The 17,506-nt window shown below is 42.9% G+C and overlaps 1 protein-coding gene across 1 annotated transcript in view; it reads left to right on the top strand.

Annotated features, from left to right (window-relative positions):
* Positions 1-467: 467 nt before the first annotated feature.
* The window catches only part of SLC26A5 (solute carrier family 26 member 5), a gene marked incomplete at its 3' end in the record, with an annotated part of 30,828 nt that continues 13,789 nt past the window's right edge, over positions 468-17,506 (top strand). The window contains exons 1-7 of the mRNA XM_079711045.1: positions 468-625; positions 2,398-2,537; positions 6,091-6,201; positions 7,273-7,439; positions 7,985-8,149; positions 10,081-10,233; positions 13,152-13,234. Of these exons, the coding sequence (XP_079567171.1) occupies positions 474-625; positions 2,398-2,537; positions 6,091-6,201; positions 7,273-7,439; positions 7,985-8,149; positions 10,081-10,233; positions 13,152-13,234 (971 nt within the window). The 5' untranslated portion in view covers positions 468-473. The remainder of the gene's footprint in view (positions 626-2,397; positions 2,538-6,090; positions 6,202-7,272; positions 7,440-7,984; positions 8,150-10,080; positions 10,234-13,151; positions 13,235-17,506) is intronic.

Genomic DNA, 17,506 nt, shown 5'->3' with positions numbered 1-17,506 from the left:
GAAAGGAGGCTAATGTACCTTCAAGAAACTTAGGGTCAATTTAAGCACTGATCTTGCTACTTTTTCTTTTTCTTTGATGTGTAAATGGTTAGAGTCAGCCTGATTCCCTGTTTCCTTAATATTGACTTGGAGTCAACTTGCTGCAGTATTTAGCCACTGAAGTTAACACGATCCTTTGTTTAAAGTAGGCACACTACCCCCTCGTTGCCCTGGGAGAGACAACATGTTTTTTTACTGACTTTGCTTTCCTTTCATTTATTAGTGCCTACTCTGTCCAGATCACTAGGTTAAGTGCTCTGGGTGTCCAAAGATGAAGAGGTCCTCAGAATAACTTGCAATCATACCGCCAAGAAGAGATGCATCGGAACAGTCATCAGTAGGATTTTGGCATCTGACATAGAGTTTTATTTTCTCCCTTAGTGAAACTCAGGAAATGCTCGTCTCCTGCTATTGATGAATAGTTTCAGAGTACTATGGATCATGTTGAAGAAACTGAAATCCTTGCAGCAACCCAGCGGTACTATGTGGAAAGACCTATCTTTAGTCATCCGGTCCTCCAGGAAAGACTGCACAAGAAGGACAAGATTCCGGATTCCATCGGGGATAAGCTGAAACAGGCATTCACGTATGTTGTTTCAACCTATTTCCTTTAATCTGCTATTCAGTTATGAGAGAAGCAAGGTCAAATGTATAAAGAGAATCTGGCAATGTGGAGGAAAAAACAAATGGTGAGCCCTCGTGATTTGCAGAGCTGTCCACACAGTTCATTTAGTGGTAGATATTTGACGGAACACAAGCTTCATTACATATTTCACCATATTTATTAAATTCCTTCTATGCTTTATGTCTGTATAAAGGTTTATATAAACAACCCACTTTCCAATTTTCCACCCACCTACATAATATCCACCTCTTCCATTTGTCTCTCAGGAATGTTCCAACCCCTCTTTTTCCCACTTGACTTCTACTCCATGTGGCAACACCCTGAATCTATGCATTTAAGTCCCCAGCCTAAGCTATCAAGGACACTCAGTGTCTTAGGACACTTACCATTCCCAGGCCAGCAACATGGCTGTGTAATACATATGTGCCTGACGTGTACCTGATTGCACACCTGATTTTGCAAACCATCTGATGGCTGCCTTCTGAACCCTTGAGACCACAACTTCTGTGCTGGTTCATATAAGCTTCACAGTGACCCTGTGCTCTAGGTGTGACATCACGAGAGGTTGAAGGTATATGCACTAGAGTCAGACTGTCTGAGTTTTGATCCTAGTCCCAACCGCCCACCAGCTGTGCACTTGAGTTTCCTGCTTTGTAAAATGGGAATAGTAATTAGTGCTTACATCATCGAGTTCCTGGGGTTAAAACCTATTAATATATGCAAAGTGCAAGGCACATGGCAAGCACTATATAAATGCAGCTGTTATTAATATTTCAATTTTCTAAACCAGGAGACTGCTATGAAATCTGATTTCTTTCACTCAAATTCATTGCTCTTGCCATAGTTGTCTCACATTTTGCTTCCCGTATCTTCCTGCATCTAATTACCAGATACTCTTAACCACTAAAGGTACTGTATAAAATACCATGCATGCTGCAGTAATGCATTATCCTTTTAAATGGAATAAGTTGCTTCCTCATCACCAGGAGAACTTGAGGCTGTCATAGCAGCGATGGAACTCATCTGTCCGTACTCTTACTCACTGATGTCTTTGATTATAGGCATAGACTGGCAAAAGGACTGGCTGAGGTCCAGAATATAGTCTGTGTATCAAAGTTAATTAAACCATCCAGGGATTAAATGCAAAGCCTTGGTTTTTTCAGCATGGTGTTCACCTAACCAAGACAACCAGACATAGACCTAGCTACAGTGCTCCCGTGACAAATGGTGTTTTGAGTTTACCTAATCAGAGACCCTAAAGCACTGAACACATATTCATAAAGCTCATAATACCTGTGTAAATTTCCTTCATTTTATAAGGAAAGGGAAAACTAAGTGGGTAGATGCTGGTCATTAGTTGCACATCCAAAAGTTAACTCAATCAGTAAATAATTCCCCTACTTCACTTTATACCAACACAGGAAGCACATTAAGGGTTTCACCTGTTGAAATAATAGCTTATGGGATATCTCAACTATTTTGAAGCTAATTTTTTTTTTTCATGGTCGGTTGTAGAGCATTAGAGTGGAGCCAATTCAGATGTTCCTATTTTTAAACAATAATAATAACAATAAGCAGGTCTTCTTGTCTCTGACCTCTGCAAAGTAGAAGAGTCATCCTCGGCCCCAGTTTTGAGTCCTTCCTTAACTGCTCCAGGTTATGAGGAAGGGAAAAGGCCTTGGTGTGAATGCTACAGAAATGGTCCTCATTTTATCTATTTCTGTGTCCTCCAGATGTACTCCTAAGAAAATACGAAATATCATTTACATGTTCCTCCCCATAACCAAGTGGTTGCCTGCATACAGATTCAAGGAGTATGTGTTGGGTGACTTAGTCTCGGGCATAAGCACAGGTGTGCTGCAGCTTCCTCAAGGTCAGTAGAATATCTTTCTTTCTTTCTGTCCTTTGCTACCATCTCCTCAAACCGTTGCTTGACCATTTTTCTGTTTAATTTCATCGGGATTGGAAATTCATAGTTTTTATCATTATCGTTCTAGTAACCTTCACCTGTTTAAAGGAATTCTCCAGAAATAACCCTTTTAAATGACCTTTTCAAAGCCCCGGAGATATTAGCTGTAGAATGTGGTAATACTGTTTTACAGACCAGCACCTTTAGGAGCCGGCTGGGCCTGGCCTTTCTCTCGCTAAGTTAATCAGTCATTCCGTGAGCATGTTGTTGAGGTTGTCCTTTTTTGTTGTTGTTTTTTTTGTTGCTTTTTAAATTTTTTTGAAGTATAGTTGATTTACAATGTTCTGTTTCATTCAGGGGTTGTCCTTGTTCAGGTTCTTGACTTATAAGTCCATATTCTTCTTACAAGGGGCCATGATATACTGAATTCTTGTGCCTTTGTGTGATTTTATATGTGATATAAGTACTTAAGAAAACACTCATTAATTATTCCTCTGTTCACACACATTTGTCAAGTATCTGCCTGGCTGTCCCCACCTTCAGGGAACTAACTATCCAATCAGGGAGAGAAACACGAAGCACATAACAGCACGCATCAGTTTTTAATTGCAAATGATGGTAAACACTGTGAAGGAAGATACAGGGCACTCTGACGTGGTGACACTAGGGGGACCTAATTTAAGCAGGTAAGTCACAAAAACCCCTTTAGGAAGGTGACGTTGAAGTGAGACCTGAAGGACGAGCAGCAGGGAGGTAAAGAATGCGAAGAAGTGCACTTCAGGACGAAGTGATAGCATGTGTGAAGGCATTTAGCAGGAAGAGAATCGGGTGTTTGGAGAATTATGAGAGAGGCAGGATGCTAGGAGTGTGGGGAGTGAGGGGCTGGTGGCCGGCAAGGCGAGCAGTGGCAGGTGTGCACAGCCTTGACGGGCCCCTTTGGATTTCGTTCTGAGCGCAATGAAAGCTGTCAGCGTGCTTTTTTCAGTTGGGTATTTCTAGTAAGAGACCACTGAGACTATGGACTTGGCTGGCGAGAGGTCCCCAGGATGAATGTAGGGAGACCAATTAGAGGTGACAGTGACTCAGTGTGGCCAAAAGGTGATAATGGCTTGAACAGCCTCTAGGTAAGCTGGCAGAAAATCTATTCCCTTCTCCAGTTGCCCCAAAACTAATTACTGAACAATCAATTTGTAAAAAAAAAAAAAAAAAAATTATTTTCCCCAGTGATCAGTTAGCTGAGTTTTTAATTTTCCAAGTGACTGAGTTATCAAATCTATTAAATCTGTTAAACAAAATCCTTAAATCAGGTCTAGGACCATTCTCCACAACAATTTTGGCACCCACACCCCAAGGATAGAGAAAGGGATGTATTTAAAGGCAGAGGTGAGGGCAGGGGGAGGAGCAGACAGAGGCTGGGCATCTGGAGTGGGAAATAGGAGCTAGACTGACATTCAGTCAAGTCGGACTGACAGAGCCACCGGAAATGGCTGCAGTGAACGCAGGTAAACGGATACGGCAAAGAAGTCCTCAGAATTTAGCCTAGTTGGGTTTTCACTGACGTGCCATTCCACAAAGTTTTTTGGACCTGTAGACATTATGTAAACATCTACCCGTTGAACTGTGAGCTCACAAAGGCTCTTCCTTGCCCTGTTCAGCTCCAAAGAGCCTGCAAGAACTTACAGCACAAGGCAGATGGTCACCTGTCCCCAGAGAAAAGAGCTATAGTGACAAAGAATATTCTCAGAACTGAAATACGTGAGTTTTCAGACTGAGAGCAACCATCAGGTACCCATCAGAATTAATGAAAAATTACCTTAAAACAAGACACACCATTGTAAAATATCAGAATACCAGGAATAAATAGAAGATCCCAAAACTTTGTAGAAAGGAAAAAAAAAGTCACATAACCATGAAATCATAACCTAGAGGAATCTGAAAAAATAGGCATTACAGAAGGTCAACAGTTTATATCTACAACGATAAACCAAGAAGTAACAATGTGAACAGGTTATGTAGAACGGGTTTCTCAGCCTGTACCATGTACATTGGTGGTGGTGGGGGCATCCTGTGCATTGCAGGATGGGTAGCAGCATCCCTGGCTTCTACCCACCAGATGCAGCAGCAGCCCCACTCCCAGGCTCGGTAATAAAGAATGTCTCCAGACACTGCCAGATGTCCCCTGGGGGTGGGCAGAATCCTCTGATGTAGGAAGTGCTGATTTAGAAAAACAGAGATAAATGGTAGAAAAACAGCTGAAAGAGTTAGAAGTGAGTGCTTCCGGGGAGTGGAACCTAGAGTAAGGCAGAAGAGTGCTGGCTTTTCCTCCCAGCCTCCCTAGTACTGCTTGGCTTTTTATACTATGGACATGCGTTTCTTTGCTAGAAATAAAACATTTTTTAAATGCAACATTAAAGTTACCATATTATTACATATGAAATAGGGGTGCTTTCCCAACTCTTCTTTTGCTAAAATGTTCTTATCCACAACATGACAATGCATTACATGAACTTTCTAGTTATTCCAGATACTTGGTGAGGCCCCAAAGCTGAGAACAAAGGGTGTTTATTGCTTACACGCTCTAAAGAGGGATTCCAGGCCATCCATGCAAAACGATGAGTGAATCGTTTATAGTGCATCACTCCAACAGGATGTAAGGGGACAAGAAGACTGATACTAGATTTGGAAAGAGAATTTTTGAGAGAAAGGTGAAAAGCCCTATGCATTTCCCCTCCACCTAAAGTTAAGGAAGGAAGGACTGCAAGAGAATCACTTGGAGCACGGGACGTGTGTCCCCTAGAGTTTGTGGGCACTATTGCCTAATTCTTGCAAAAAAAAAAAAAAATCTACAGGTGAAAGGGTGTGAACTGCCTATGACAGCAAAATGAAGAGGACCCTTCCTGTGGGCATGGCCTGCACTTGCACATTTTCCTGGGGTAAAGCATCAGATAACTGGGCACGCTGGGAGGTAACCAGGCTTGGCTCATTTGAAAGGTACCTGCCCAAGAAGTCTGCCTACAGGATGAGCAGCTGCCAGCAGAAAGAACCTGGAGGAGGTGTAAGAACTGGAAACTGTAAGGGGCCTAGGTCGTTGGGGGGCGGCATTACATCGGCCAGGGAATAGTACAGTGAGAGTTCCTCACTGAAAACGGATCTCCAGAGAACCCTGAAAACACCCCATTGGAGAAACAGCTGGCATTTGGGCATCAACATCAGATTACAACTGCACCAGTCAAGTAAGACTTCCTGCCTTTATGTAATTTGGGAAAGAATAAAGCAGAAAAAAATCCACTCCTGGCAAAGAGGAGATGACAAGGAAAACTGTCTCAACCTGGACTCTGAACACAAATATAGGATTCCATGTAACAGTGGGATGGAAGGGTGGGCATGTTCAAACACATCTGCTTAAATTAACATGATTTTCACTTGTTCATCATAGATAAAGAACCAAGAGAAAAATACACATAGCCCTCTGTTTTCTAATGAGCTCCCCATTTCTGTTTGGTTTTTAATCCCACAGGTTTAGCCTTTGCAATGTTGGCAGCTGTGCCTCCGGTGTTTGGCCTGTACTCTTCATTTTACCCCGTTATCATGTATTGTTTTTTTGGAACCTCCAGACACATATCCATAGGTAAACCTTATAGTTGATATTTTAGTACCTTTCCTTTTGGGTTTCCAAGCTTTTCAGTGTGCCAAAGAAACAGCATGTTTGTTATTAGGACATCTGCTTAGTAACAACTTTTGTTACTGTATACCCAATAGGTGCTTTTAAAGATTTCTAGAACTAACAGCTTTCTTAAAATCTGGGCATAATAGAAAAAGACAATTTTCTTGTGTAAAAAGAGCAATTGTTGAAATCTGTGAAATAAGTGCTTGAGTTCATAATACAATTTGCCTGCATCTGTTTTTTTTTCCTCTGTTTTATTAGTGATACTGCAAGTTCCTAATTACTATGCATATAATGCATTTTCATCTTATTTTAGGCACTGAATTGTACTTGGTTTCTCTTTAGTGTATTTAGGATCAGATTTATATGGATTTCATAATAGTGTTGATGCTGCCTGAGGCGGCCACCAGCCAGCACACACAAGGTCTCAGCTGTCCGTTGCTGGGTAACACATACCCCCCCCAAGTTTAGCAGCTAAAAACAACCACCATGTGATTATCTCTCACAGTTCCTGTGGGTCAGGATTTGGGAAGGGCTCATCTGGGCAGTTTAGGCTCAGCGTCTCTCAAGCAGTTAAGGGTCAGGCGGGAGCTAGAGCCAGAGCAGCTACAGGAAGGCTGGACTCCCCCCTCCGTCTCTTCTTACCTCCCGCCCCCACCCTCTCTCCACGTGGTCCTGACCGCGGCTTTCTTGCTTGTCAGGCTGCATCACAAGCGAGCAGTACAGCTCTCAGGTGGAAGCCGCATCACCTTTTGTTACCTGGCCTCAGCAGTCATGCAGTATCACTTCTGCTGCATTCTTTTGATTACTAGCATGTCACAAGTCCACCCAGATTCAAGGAGAGAGGACTTAGACCACCTCTTCATGGGGAAATGTCGGGGTTCTAGAAGAGTGTGTGGGATGGAAGATTTTGTCACAGTGCAGTGTTATTTCAAGGAGGATTTATTGACCTCACCTGTGTCTCCTGGGGTGCTGGAAACAACCACATCAGACACACTGAACATAATTTCCCTGATTAATGCTTCCTTATTTCAGGTCCGTTTGCAGTTATTAGCCTGATGATAGGCGGCGTGGCTGTTCGATTAGTACCAGATGATATAGTCATTCCAGGAGGAGTAAACGCAACCAACGGTACGGAGGCCAGAGATGCTTTGAGAGTGAAAGTCGCCATGTCTGTGACCTTACTTACAGGAATCATTCAGGTAAGACTCACAGATGTGGAAATGGGCTCTCATTTGCTCATTTAATAAATATCCGTTGAGCACACTTGGCTGGTCTACCTGGTGGACAGGGTCAGCCAGCAAAACTCCAGAGCCCAGGGTTCATAGCTCAGGAACGCCAGTCCCACTGCATGCCTTACTTAAGTTGATACTGAATAGGAACTAGCTAGCTTCAGTTGGATACTTTAGAGATTCCAAAAGCAAGACTAGCTTGAAGCGGGATGGGTTAGTAATGGGAAGAGGGCCTGGAGGGAACAGGAAGTGACATGACTAAGCCTACCCCCACTTCTGAGGGACAGAGAGAGTACGGGGGTGCCCACTGCTCCGTGGGGCTCCAGGCCCTTCCACACCTTCCATTGTTTTCTGCATAACCAGTGATTGATTTATTAGCTGCTTACTTGCTGCAGGTGCAAGTTTGTAGTGTTAGAAAATGGTCCAGAAAGAACTTTTTAAATGTTTTCTGTTGGTTTTAACTTCCTGACCTATCATGTGATTTATTTGTTTCTTTGTCATTAAAAAAAAAAAAGTTTTGCCTAGGTGTCTGTAGGTTCGGATTTGTGGCCATATATCTCACGGAGCCCCTGGTCCGTGGGTTTACCACTGCGGCAGCTGTGCATGTCTTCACCTCCATGTTAAAATACCTGTTTGGAGTTAAAACAAAGCGGTACAGTGGGATCTTTTCAGTGGTGTATGTAAGTAAGCAACTTCCCGACTTACTGGTACTTGTTTTCCATTCTTTATTTTTCCCCATTCTCTTCTGTATCTCTTTGACTTTCAAGGCTCACTTTTCTTATTTCCAAGAATTTCAATAAAATGGAGAAGATTTAGTTATTCTAAGGCTTTTCTGAGAAGAACACTACAAGGAAAATTAAACCTTAAAGTCTCATTTCTTTAATATATGATACTATCTACCTCACAAGGAATTTTTTGGTTAGGTCTTTTTTTTAATATTTATTTATTCGGCTGTGCTGGGTCTTAGTTGCGGCATGCAGGATCTAGTTCCCCGACCAGGGATCCAACCCGGGCCCCCTGCATTGGGAGCATGGAGTCTTAACCACTGGACCACCAGGGAAGTCCCCGGTTAGGTCTTTATTTGGTTATTTCACCTTGACTCTAGTTAGCTAAGGAAACAGCTTTTTTCTTAAGACCAAATTAGATTATCTTTGGGAACTAACAAATAATTTAAAGGCATTATGGGATAATAGATCTCTCTCAAAAACTGCTTCCTCAAGCAGGCAAAAAAATAAGTCTGTAAAGGATTTAACTATCACAATTAACCAGTTTAATCTAATAAAGTATACATAGATCCTTCTACCCAACTCAGAGAAAATATAAATTATTTGCAAGCACGTAGGTAACAGTGGTAATAACTGATCACATTGAGAGTGGTCATGTAAAACTGATCACAAATTCTAAAAATGCAGTGTTGTTTCACATGGTGCAGCCCAGTAGCAATCAATAACTAAATATAGCTTTAAAACCCCCATGCATTTGGAAACCAAAAACATATTTTTAAATAACCCATGGATAAAGAGGAAGTTACGAAATAATTAAAACCAAATGACAGTGTAAGTACTACATACCAGAACTGAGATGCTGCTAAAGCTATCCTTGGAATGAGAGATCTATAGCCTTCGGAGGTATTGATGTGTCAGACACTGTGTTAGGCAGAGCAGTGAGTTTACAGTCCAATGGGAAGACAAGTAGTCAACTGCTAATCACATAAATATGTAATTAAGTACAAATTGTGTTAAGTGCTATGAAGAAAAAATCAGGCTGCTCTGAAAGTTGAATAGGGAGACATTTAGATTAGGTGTCTAGGAAAGTCGCTTTGAGGAAGTCACAGTTAAATTGAGTCCTTCAATGATTAGAATGGAGTCCAACTGTGGGAGCATTCCCTAAATTACTAAATTCTTCGTTTCCCGTAATAGCTGGTAACATGCTTCTTACTCTGAGATTTCTCAAAATGCCTTGCCACAAAGGAAATAGAACGGACAAGTATACTAGAGAATGCTCCTAGGCATTGATTGGAAAAGTGTGTAGCCTGGGCTCGGTGGTAACCTACTTTCCCAGGGTCCAGATAAGTACTGACTGCATTTGGGGTGCCGAGACTGCAGCCTTAGGAGAAAAGTAAGCGGCTTTCTTCTCTAACTTTCCTGGGCTTCTTTCCAAGCTTCAGCCACTCTCTTCCCTTCAAAGCTCACCTGATTCGTCTTTCACCTGCTAACAGTGATTTCTCTCCCTCTTTCATCTCCTAAAAGCTTTTGTATGTATTTACCTTTGGATTTTTTTGCTGATATTACCCCTAATCCTTTCCTAATGCTCAGGACTCAGCTTCAGTGTTACTTTTCTGAATTTTACAATTCTACATTGAGATGTTAGCGTAGCAAAGAACACTGTAATATAAGATTGTCAGGTAAGGTTTACAACTACCAAGTTGTATGACTGGGTAAAAATGACTCCTAATTGGTGAAAGCTGCAGAGAGAGAGAGACTTCAGCCTGAGAACCTTTAGCTAGAAATGTCCGCTAACGGGCTGGCTGGTGTGAATTAGAGCGCTAGACTGTCTCTGTCTCTTCAGGGGCTCTTGCTTGATGTAACATCCGGCGTTCACTGTGTTGCAGAGTACAGTTGCTGTGTTGCAGAATGTTAAAAACCTCAACGTGTGTTCCCTAGGCGTTGGGCTGATGGTCTTTGGTTTGCTGCTGGGTGGCAAGGAGTTTAATGAGAGATTTAAAGAGAAATTGCCAGCGCCCATCCCTTTAGAGTTCTTTGCGGTAAGTCAACTTCCAGCAGCATACACCTACCTATTTCTGTGCGGGGTTTAGAAGTGGACCCGGAGGAGGAAATTCGACCTCTTTTCTCTCACTTCTGCCAAGAGAAGGTTGGAATTTGTCAAGGGGAACTTTTACAGATACACTGACAAAAAAAGAAAAGCATTAAAGCAGAGTCATGGATCGTTTTTAAAATATAGCTGAAGTCTGTCCATAAAAATGTGAATGTAAATTATCTTTGAATGAAATTATGGAGATTTTTCTTTTTCAAAGTTTTTATTGTCTAATTGTTTTATAATGAACATATAAACTTTAATAACCTGAAAAAATTAAGCTGTGTCCATTCTGAAAAGAGCAAATGACAAAGGTTCCCAAACTTTCTTGGTTCCTGGCACTCCTAGGCCAAAAGAAATACCTAACTAATAGTTCCATTTACTAAGTAGTAAGGTCCAAACAACTTCATACGTATTTATGTTTAACAACTTAAGAATTGTTTGTAAAAATAATGCACATAAATTGAAATAAATATATTTTATGACATTCTTAAATCACCACAGTAATTTATTAATGAATGCGTATGGCGGCTGGTGGGCACTTCACAGTCCCTCAAACCTGGGAATCAGATGGACACCACTACCATCATTTCCTGTTCACTTTGATTTTTGCATGGTACCTGCTTTTTTATCACAGTGACCACTGAATGCCCAGCTTTGCAAACATGTGGTGTGACTGAAAGGAATGTAGTAGGAACTAATATCGGAACTGTGAACTACCTCAAACTAGAAGTTTGCATGGTGTCTGACAGGTGTCACTATTTTCCTTCAAAGTCATGTCCCACAGTGTCCTGGTGAGTTCTCCTTGGGAGCCTGGAGCACTTTGGTGTATAGTTTTTTTGTTGTTGTTTTTTGTTTTTTTAACATCTTTATTGGAGGATAATTGCTTTACAATGGTGTGTTAGTTTCTGCTTTATAACAAAGTGAATCAGTTATACATATGTTCCCATATCTCTTCCCTCTTGCGTCTGGTGTATAGTTTGGGAACCACAAGGAGAAGAAATAAAAAGTATAGGTGTCTGATCCAAATCTAGCAAAAAGTTCCAGCCACAAAAACCACTGGCTCGTGTAGCTCACAAAGAAGCCAGGCCCTTTGACCCTTTTCCTTGCTTTCGTCTTGTCTATACCCGAATAGGACTGTCTCTCGCTGTCTTAAGACCTGTTCTCTCACTGGGGCTGGGCCCAGAGTTCCTTTTTCCTCTTGGAGAACAGCAAGAGGTTCTCAGCTCCTTCGCATGGCAGTGGAGAAAGGCAAGCCCTAATCATGAAGTAAATGATGAAGACTGACTTTCCTGGCTTCAGATCCTACTTTTGTCCACTTTCCAGATTCCCTTTAAAGTTTCCTTCATGTTTCCCAGGGCAGTGGTTCTCCAGAATTCTATCATTATAATTATGGTTGAACCTGTTTTTTGTTTTTTGGGTTTTTTTTTGTTTTGTTTTGGTTTGGTTTTTTTTTTTTGCGTTACGCAGGCCTCTCACCGCTGTGGCCTCTCCCGTTGCGGAGCACAGGCTCCGGACGCGCAGGCTCAGCAGCCATGGCTCACGGGCCCAGCCGCTCCGCAGCATGTGGGATCTTCCCGGCCCGGGGCACGAACCCGTGTCCCCTGCATCGGCAGGCGGACTCTCAACCACTGCGCCACCAGGGAAGCCCTTGGGGTTTTTTTTAACTTCTTATCTGTATGCTCCTCAGAGCAAGGGAGAGGGAAGCCATACTGGAAAATTTGGGACAGAATCTTCATGACTCTCTTTAAACATACAGTTCCTTTCTTATCATAAAATTGTTTGGGGTTCTGCATTCTGTTTCACAATGCATCTGTTTGTGTTGGTAGGAAAGCTTTGGTTTCAATTTATTTATCACTGCATAAAGTTGATGCTCCAGGAACTTGAGCCATGTGTGTCCTGTGGATTTGAATTTTCTGGGCACTTCCCCAGTTTGCGACGCACAACAGATGCAATTAAGGGTGACAGACATTGAAACCAACAAAGGGGCATTTCATCATGGCGGCCAGAAGCAGCCACTCCCTCGGTCTCTCGGGCCGCTGTGTCTGATAATGAGCCCACCTTCCTCTTGGTTCCCTGCAGCAGCCCCCTTTGGCAGGGGTCTGGCTCCCTTCCCTGGCCAGCCGTATGCCTTCCCTCCTGGCTAATCCACTCAGAAAGTTCTACAAGCAGTGGTTCTTTGGGATGAAGAAAGTTGCTGTCTCTCCTGTTATTTTTCCTCTCCTTGTAGCTCACTATGGCTTGTACTTTACACACAGACTGAATCTGTGCCCCGACAATCCAGGCAACCTTACGTACAAGGACACTCTGTGATGGGTGGTTTCACCCTGACCCTGACTCGGCAACAGACATGGGAGAAGATAGCCATGGGGTGCTGGTGGAGGCGTCTAACCACCTTGGTGCTGCTGTCCTGGAAACAAGAGTCCATAGGAAGATTGTGCAATAGATCCAAACCTACATGTTATAATGATACACTGTCACTGTACCACCCTCATGATACATATTTCATGTCCTTTATTTGTGCCACCTTGGCCAGAGCCTCATTTTACCTGCCCCAAAGGCAAAGCCAACTCCTGAAAGGTTTTACAGCTTCTTTGTTTGTAGCCAACTAGCCAAATGCCTCAGGATGGAACAGAACAAAGTATAGAGAAAAGAATTCCAGGCCACAAGGAGACTGTAGCGTCCATTTTAATTTTGCAGAGAAGGGCCATTAGGAGAAGTTAGAATTGCTGGAAGCTAACTATAATTCTTTTTTAAAAAAAATGAGAAAGAATAGATTTGGCTTGGCTAACAAGTTCTTTGAAGCTTATTTTTGTGGTGTTTGAATGTTCATTTCTAAAGGTACGTTTGATTTTGTGTCTGTTTCAGGTGGTTATGGGAACTGGCATTTCAGCTGGGTTTAACCTGCATGAATCGTACAATGTGGATGTCGTTGGGACACTTCCTCTGGGGTAGGAAAATAATTTCAAGTAACCGTGTGACTTGAATAATCGAGGGATCTATTATTGCTTCTAACTCCTGCTTTAGTATTGCAATGAACAATCTTTTTTTTTTTTTTTTCCTACATATCAAATAGCTGAGGGTTTGGGGGTTTTGAGTTTGGTTTTTTTGGCTGTGTGTGGGGGGGTGGTGGCTTATTGTGGTTAAAAAAAAATAACATGAAACTTAACCATTTTAACCATTCATAAGTGTACAGTCCAGTACTGTTAAGTATATTCACATTGTTGTGAAACAGATCTCCAGAACTTTTTCATCTTGCAAATCTGAAACTATACCGTTAAACAGTAACTCTCCATTCTCCTTTCCCTCCAGCCCCTACTTTCTATCTCTGTGAATCCGATTACTCTAGTACTTGTAAGTGGAATCATACACTACTTGCCTTCTTTGTGACTGGCTTATTTCATTTAGCATAATACCAAGGTTCATCCATGTTGTAGCATGTGACAGGATTTCCTTCCTCTTTAAAGCAGAATAAAATTCCATCTTATGTATATACCACATTTTGTTTATGCATTCATCTGTTGATGGACATTTGGGTTGCTTCCACCTCTTAGCTATTGTGAATAATCCTGCTATGAGCATGGGTGTGCAAGTGTCTCTTCAAGACCCTGCTTTCAGTTCTTTTGGATATACATATAGAAGTGGGATTGCTGGATCATATGATAGTCTGCTTTAACTTTTTGAGGAACCTCCATAATGTTTTCCAAAGTGGTGGCACCATTTTACAGTCCTACCAACTATGGCATGTGGTTTTTCGTTTTGTTCTGTTTCCTGTTTAGCATTTATCGGTTTTTTAGATCTCTTCCTGGGTAGCTTTGGAGCTAAAAGCAAACCGACCTAAATCTAGCCTGCCACTTAGTAGCTTTGTGACCTTGGGCAAGTCACTTATCCTCTCAAAGCCTCAGTTTCCTCCCCTGCTAGGTAAGCATGGTAATTAATGACTATCTCAAGAGCAGTTGTGAGAGTTACAGGAGACAATGTGTCTGAAGTGGCCAGTGTAGCATTTGGCATGCACAGTGCACGTTCAAGACATGTTCCTTGAAAGTTCTGTGGCTCATCATTTCAACCAGGTTTCTAGTTTTAAATCATATATTACTTCTTTGCTTCATCTGTTTTTCTTTCACCAAATTCTACATTTTAAAAATTTTACTGGGCTTCCCTGGTGGCGCAGTCGTTGAGTGTCCACCTGCCGATGCAGGGGACACGGGTTCGTGCCCCGGTCCGGGAAGATCCCACATGCCGTGGAGCGGCTGGGCCCGTGAGCCATGGCCGCTGGGCCTGCGCGTCCGGAGCCTGTGCTCCACAACGGGAGAGGCCACAGCAGTGAGAGGCCCGCATACCGCCAAAAAAAAAAAAAAAAAAAAAAAAATGTTACTATTACTTTTATATTTGAAGGAGTGAGCGTGACTGCGAGCCTCTCCTGGTCTCCCTGTGCCCCTCTCTGATCCTCTGGCTGTCTCTGTACCTCTCTGCGTGTCTCTGTCTTTCTGTCCCTGGTACTGTCTCTTTCTTGCCACTCTGTTCTCTCTTTCCAAAAGAAGAGTCAGACATTTGCCCAGATGCTGGACATTGACAGGACCCGGTATATTCCATCAGGCCTTGCCCCTGGAACCACCTAAGAATCTCCAGGGAAGCACAGGCAGCAGGAGTTGCTCCTTAAGCCAAAGTTCAGAAGCCTGCATTCAACTTCAGCGAACTGCTGTCATAAACGTGTTACTTATGATTCAGTGTAAAGGTATAACACAGGGATAACCCTTGTTTTTCTATTTGCACTTATAATTTTTTAAGTACTCTTATACCCACCATGTCCGTTGATGCTCACAATTACACTGTTGATATATGTTATCTTCATTTAACAGAGAAGAAAGTCCATTTATTCCCATTTATTCAGCATATGTTTATTGAGTGCCTATTATGTGCCAGGGACACGCAGTTAAAAACAAAAGTGAACATGCAAGCAAAAAAGCCTTTGGTCTCATGGAACTTATATTCTACTAGGAGAGATAGACAATACATCGATAGTGAGACATGCTACGAAGACAAGGGCAGCCAGGTAAGGGATAGGCGGGGCTGGCGTTGCTGTTTTAGGTAGGGTATCAAGGAAGGCGACATTTGAGAGACACGAGTGCAGTGTGGTATGTCCCAGCCTGGACCCAGAACTCAATCTTCTGATACCCAGTTGTGTGATCTTTCCACTACCTCACACCTGGCTCACTGACGTAATTCATCATGTGATAAACATGTGTCTTTGGATCCAGTAGATAACCCTATTCAACAACTAATCACAAATAATCTACATGTGAATTCTCACGCTTAGATTTCTCCTTTTAAAAGTTCACATGCCACCATCATCCCTACCTAATACCTTCCTCTCCCTATTGCATCATACCCAAATACGGTGCTTTCCCTCTATGTGTGAGAGCTAAACTTTTTTTAAAAATAAATTTATTTATTTTATTTATCTATTTTTGGCTGTGTTGGGTCTTCGTTGCTGCACGCAGGCTTTCTCTAGTTGGCGGTGAGCGGGGACTGCTCTGCATTGCAGTGCACAGGCTACTCGTTGCAGTGGCTTCTCTTGTTGCGGAGCACGGGCTTCAGTAGTTGTGGCACACAGGCTCTAGGAGAGCTAAACATGTTTTTAAAAACTAAGAACATTTTACCTTTTTGAAACTTGGCTTCCCAGAAACCTTATCTTTCTGGAACTTTGCCCAAAACCAGGCAGGCAACCAGTCGTGCCTCCCTAACTTGCCGTCTGTAACAGTCATACTGCTTCAGTGATCTGTGAGTCCCACCGCCGAAGAACAGTGGCTTATAACAATGTCCGTTCATCTGCTCGCAGTTTGTCAGTGTAGGTGGGGCTCAGCTGAGTGGTTGTCTCCCTTGGGGTCTCTCAGGCAGCTGCAGACTCTGAAGGGGTGACCAGGGCTGGAGGATCCAAGAAGGCCTCGCTCACATGTCTGACAGCTCAGCTGCAGTGGCTGGAACAGCTGAGGGCTGGCTGGCATCTTCTCTCCATACGGGTCTCCAGCAGGGTAGCCAGGTTCTTTATGTGTCAGCTCAGGGCAACAGGACCGAAAAGCAGAAGCTGCCAGGCTGCTTACAGCACTCATACAACATCACTCCCACCACATTCTGTTGGTCAAAGCAAATCACAAGGCCAGCCCAGATTCAACCAGAGGGGAAACAGACCACATCTAGATAGGGGGGCAGCCCACAGAAGTATGGGAGGAATTGGTGGTGGCTGTATTTGGAAACAAACTAACACACACACACACACACACACACGCGCGCGCGCGCGCGCGCGCGTCCAGAAGGTGACAGCTGACTGTTAGAGATCCCATTCACGGCAATATATCACGTTCCTTGGTTTACTTCTCGTAACTCACTGCAGCATACATTCTTTTCTCATATTCTTATTCCTCAGACCCAAACCTGCTGCCAGGCCTTCTCTCCTGGTTAGTGCTTATGTAGCAAAGTGCAAGGGAAAGACAGTGAGTTCTGTAGTCAGACCCCCTGCGTCTGATTCCCTTCTCCATCTTCAGCAGATTACTTAACATCTGCAAGCATCCATTTTTTCACCTATAAATTGGGGTAATAATGGCACCCCTCTAAAAGGATTGTTGTGAGGGCAAATGAGATGACACATATCAAGCAGGTAGCACACAATCTAGGCTTAACATATGTTGTTCCTTTGCTCTCTCCCTTTCCCTTACCTCAGAACCCGAGACAGCCCCTTTGTCACTGTGATATGACACAGTATGAGAAATAGTGTGGAGAGACGTGTTCTTCGTGGTTTTTGTTGTACTTAATAGATGAGCTGTTTGACCTTGGACACATTACTTGGCCTCACTGTGCCTCATTTTCCTCATCTGTAAAATGGGGATTATAATGGTACCTAGCTCACAGTGCTGCTGGAGATAAACACAGAACCCGGCACAAGAGGAAGCACCTAATGAATGACTGTAACAGTAATAATATTGTACATCAATTAATTGATATTATTATTTAGCCCAGTGCCCTGCATTGGAGCACGTGCCTTTGAAAACCTCTCTTGCCCCTTCCCCCATACCATTCTGGGGAACACCTGTTCTGTTCTTTTAGGACAAAGGTTCCAAACTATAAGAATGGACCACAAAAATTAGGTTCCCCATTGGGGAGCTCCAGGAGCCACACTTTTGGCCTCTCCAGATTCCTAAGATTCCCAGAGGTAACCCAAGGAGAAA

The sequence above is a fragment of the Hyperoodon ampullatus genome, assembly GCF_949752795.1.
Source record: "Hyperoodon ampullatus genome assembly, chromosome: 9".
NCBI lineage: Eukaryota > Metazoa > Chordata > Mammalia > Artiodactyla > Ziphiidae > Hyperoodon > Hyperoodon ampullatus.
This window is presented reverse-complemented; position numbering and strand designations above follow the sequence as displayed.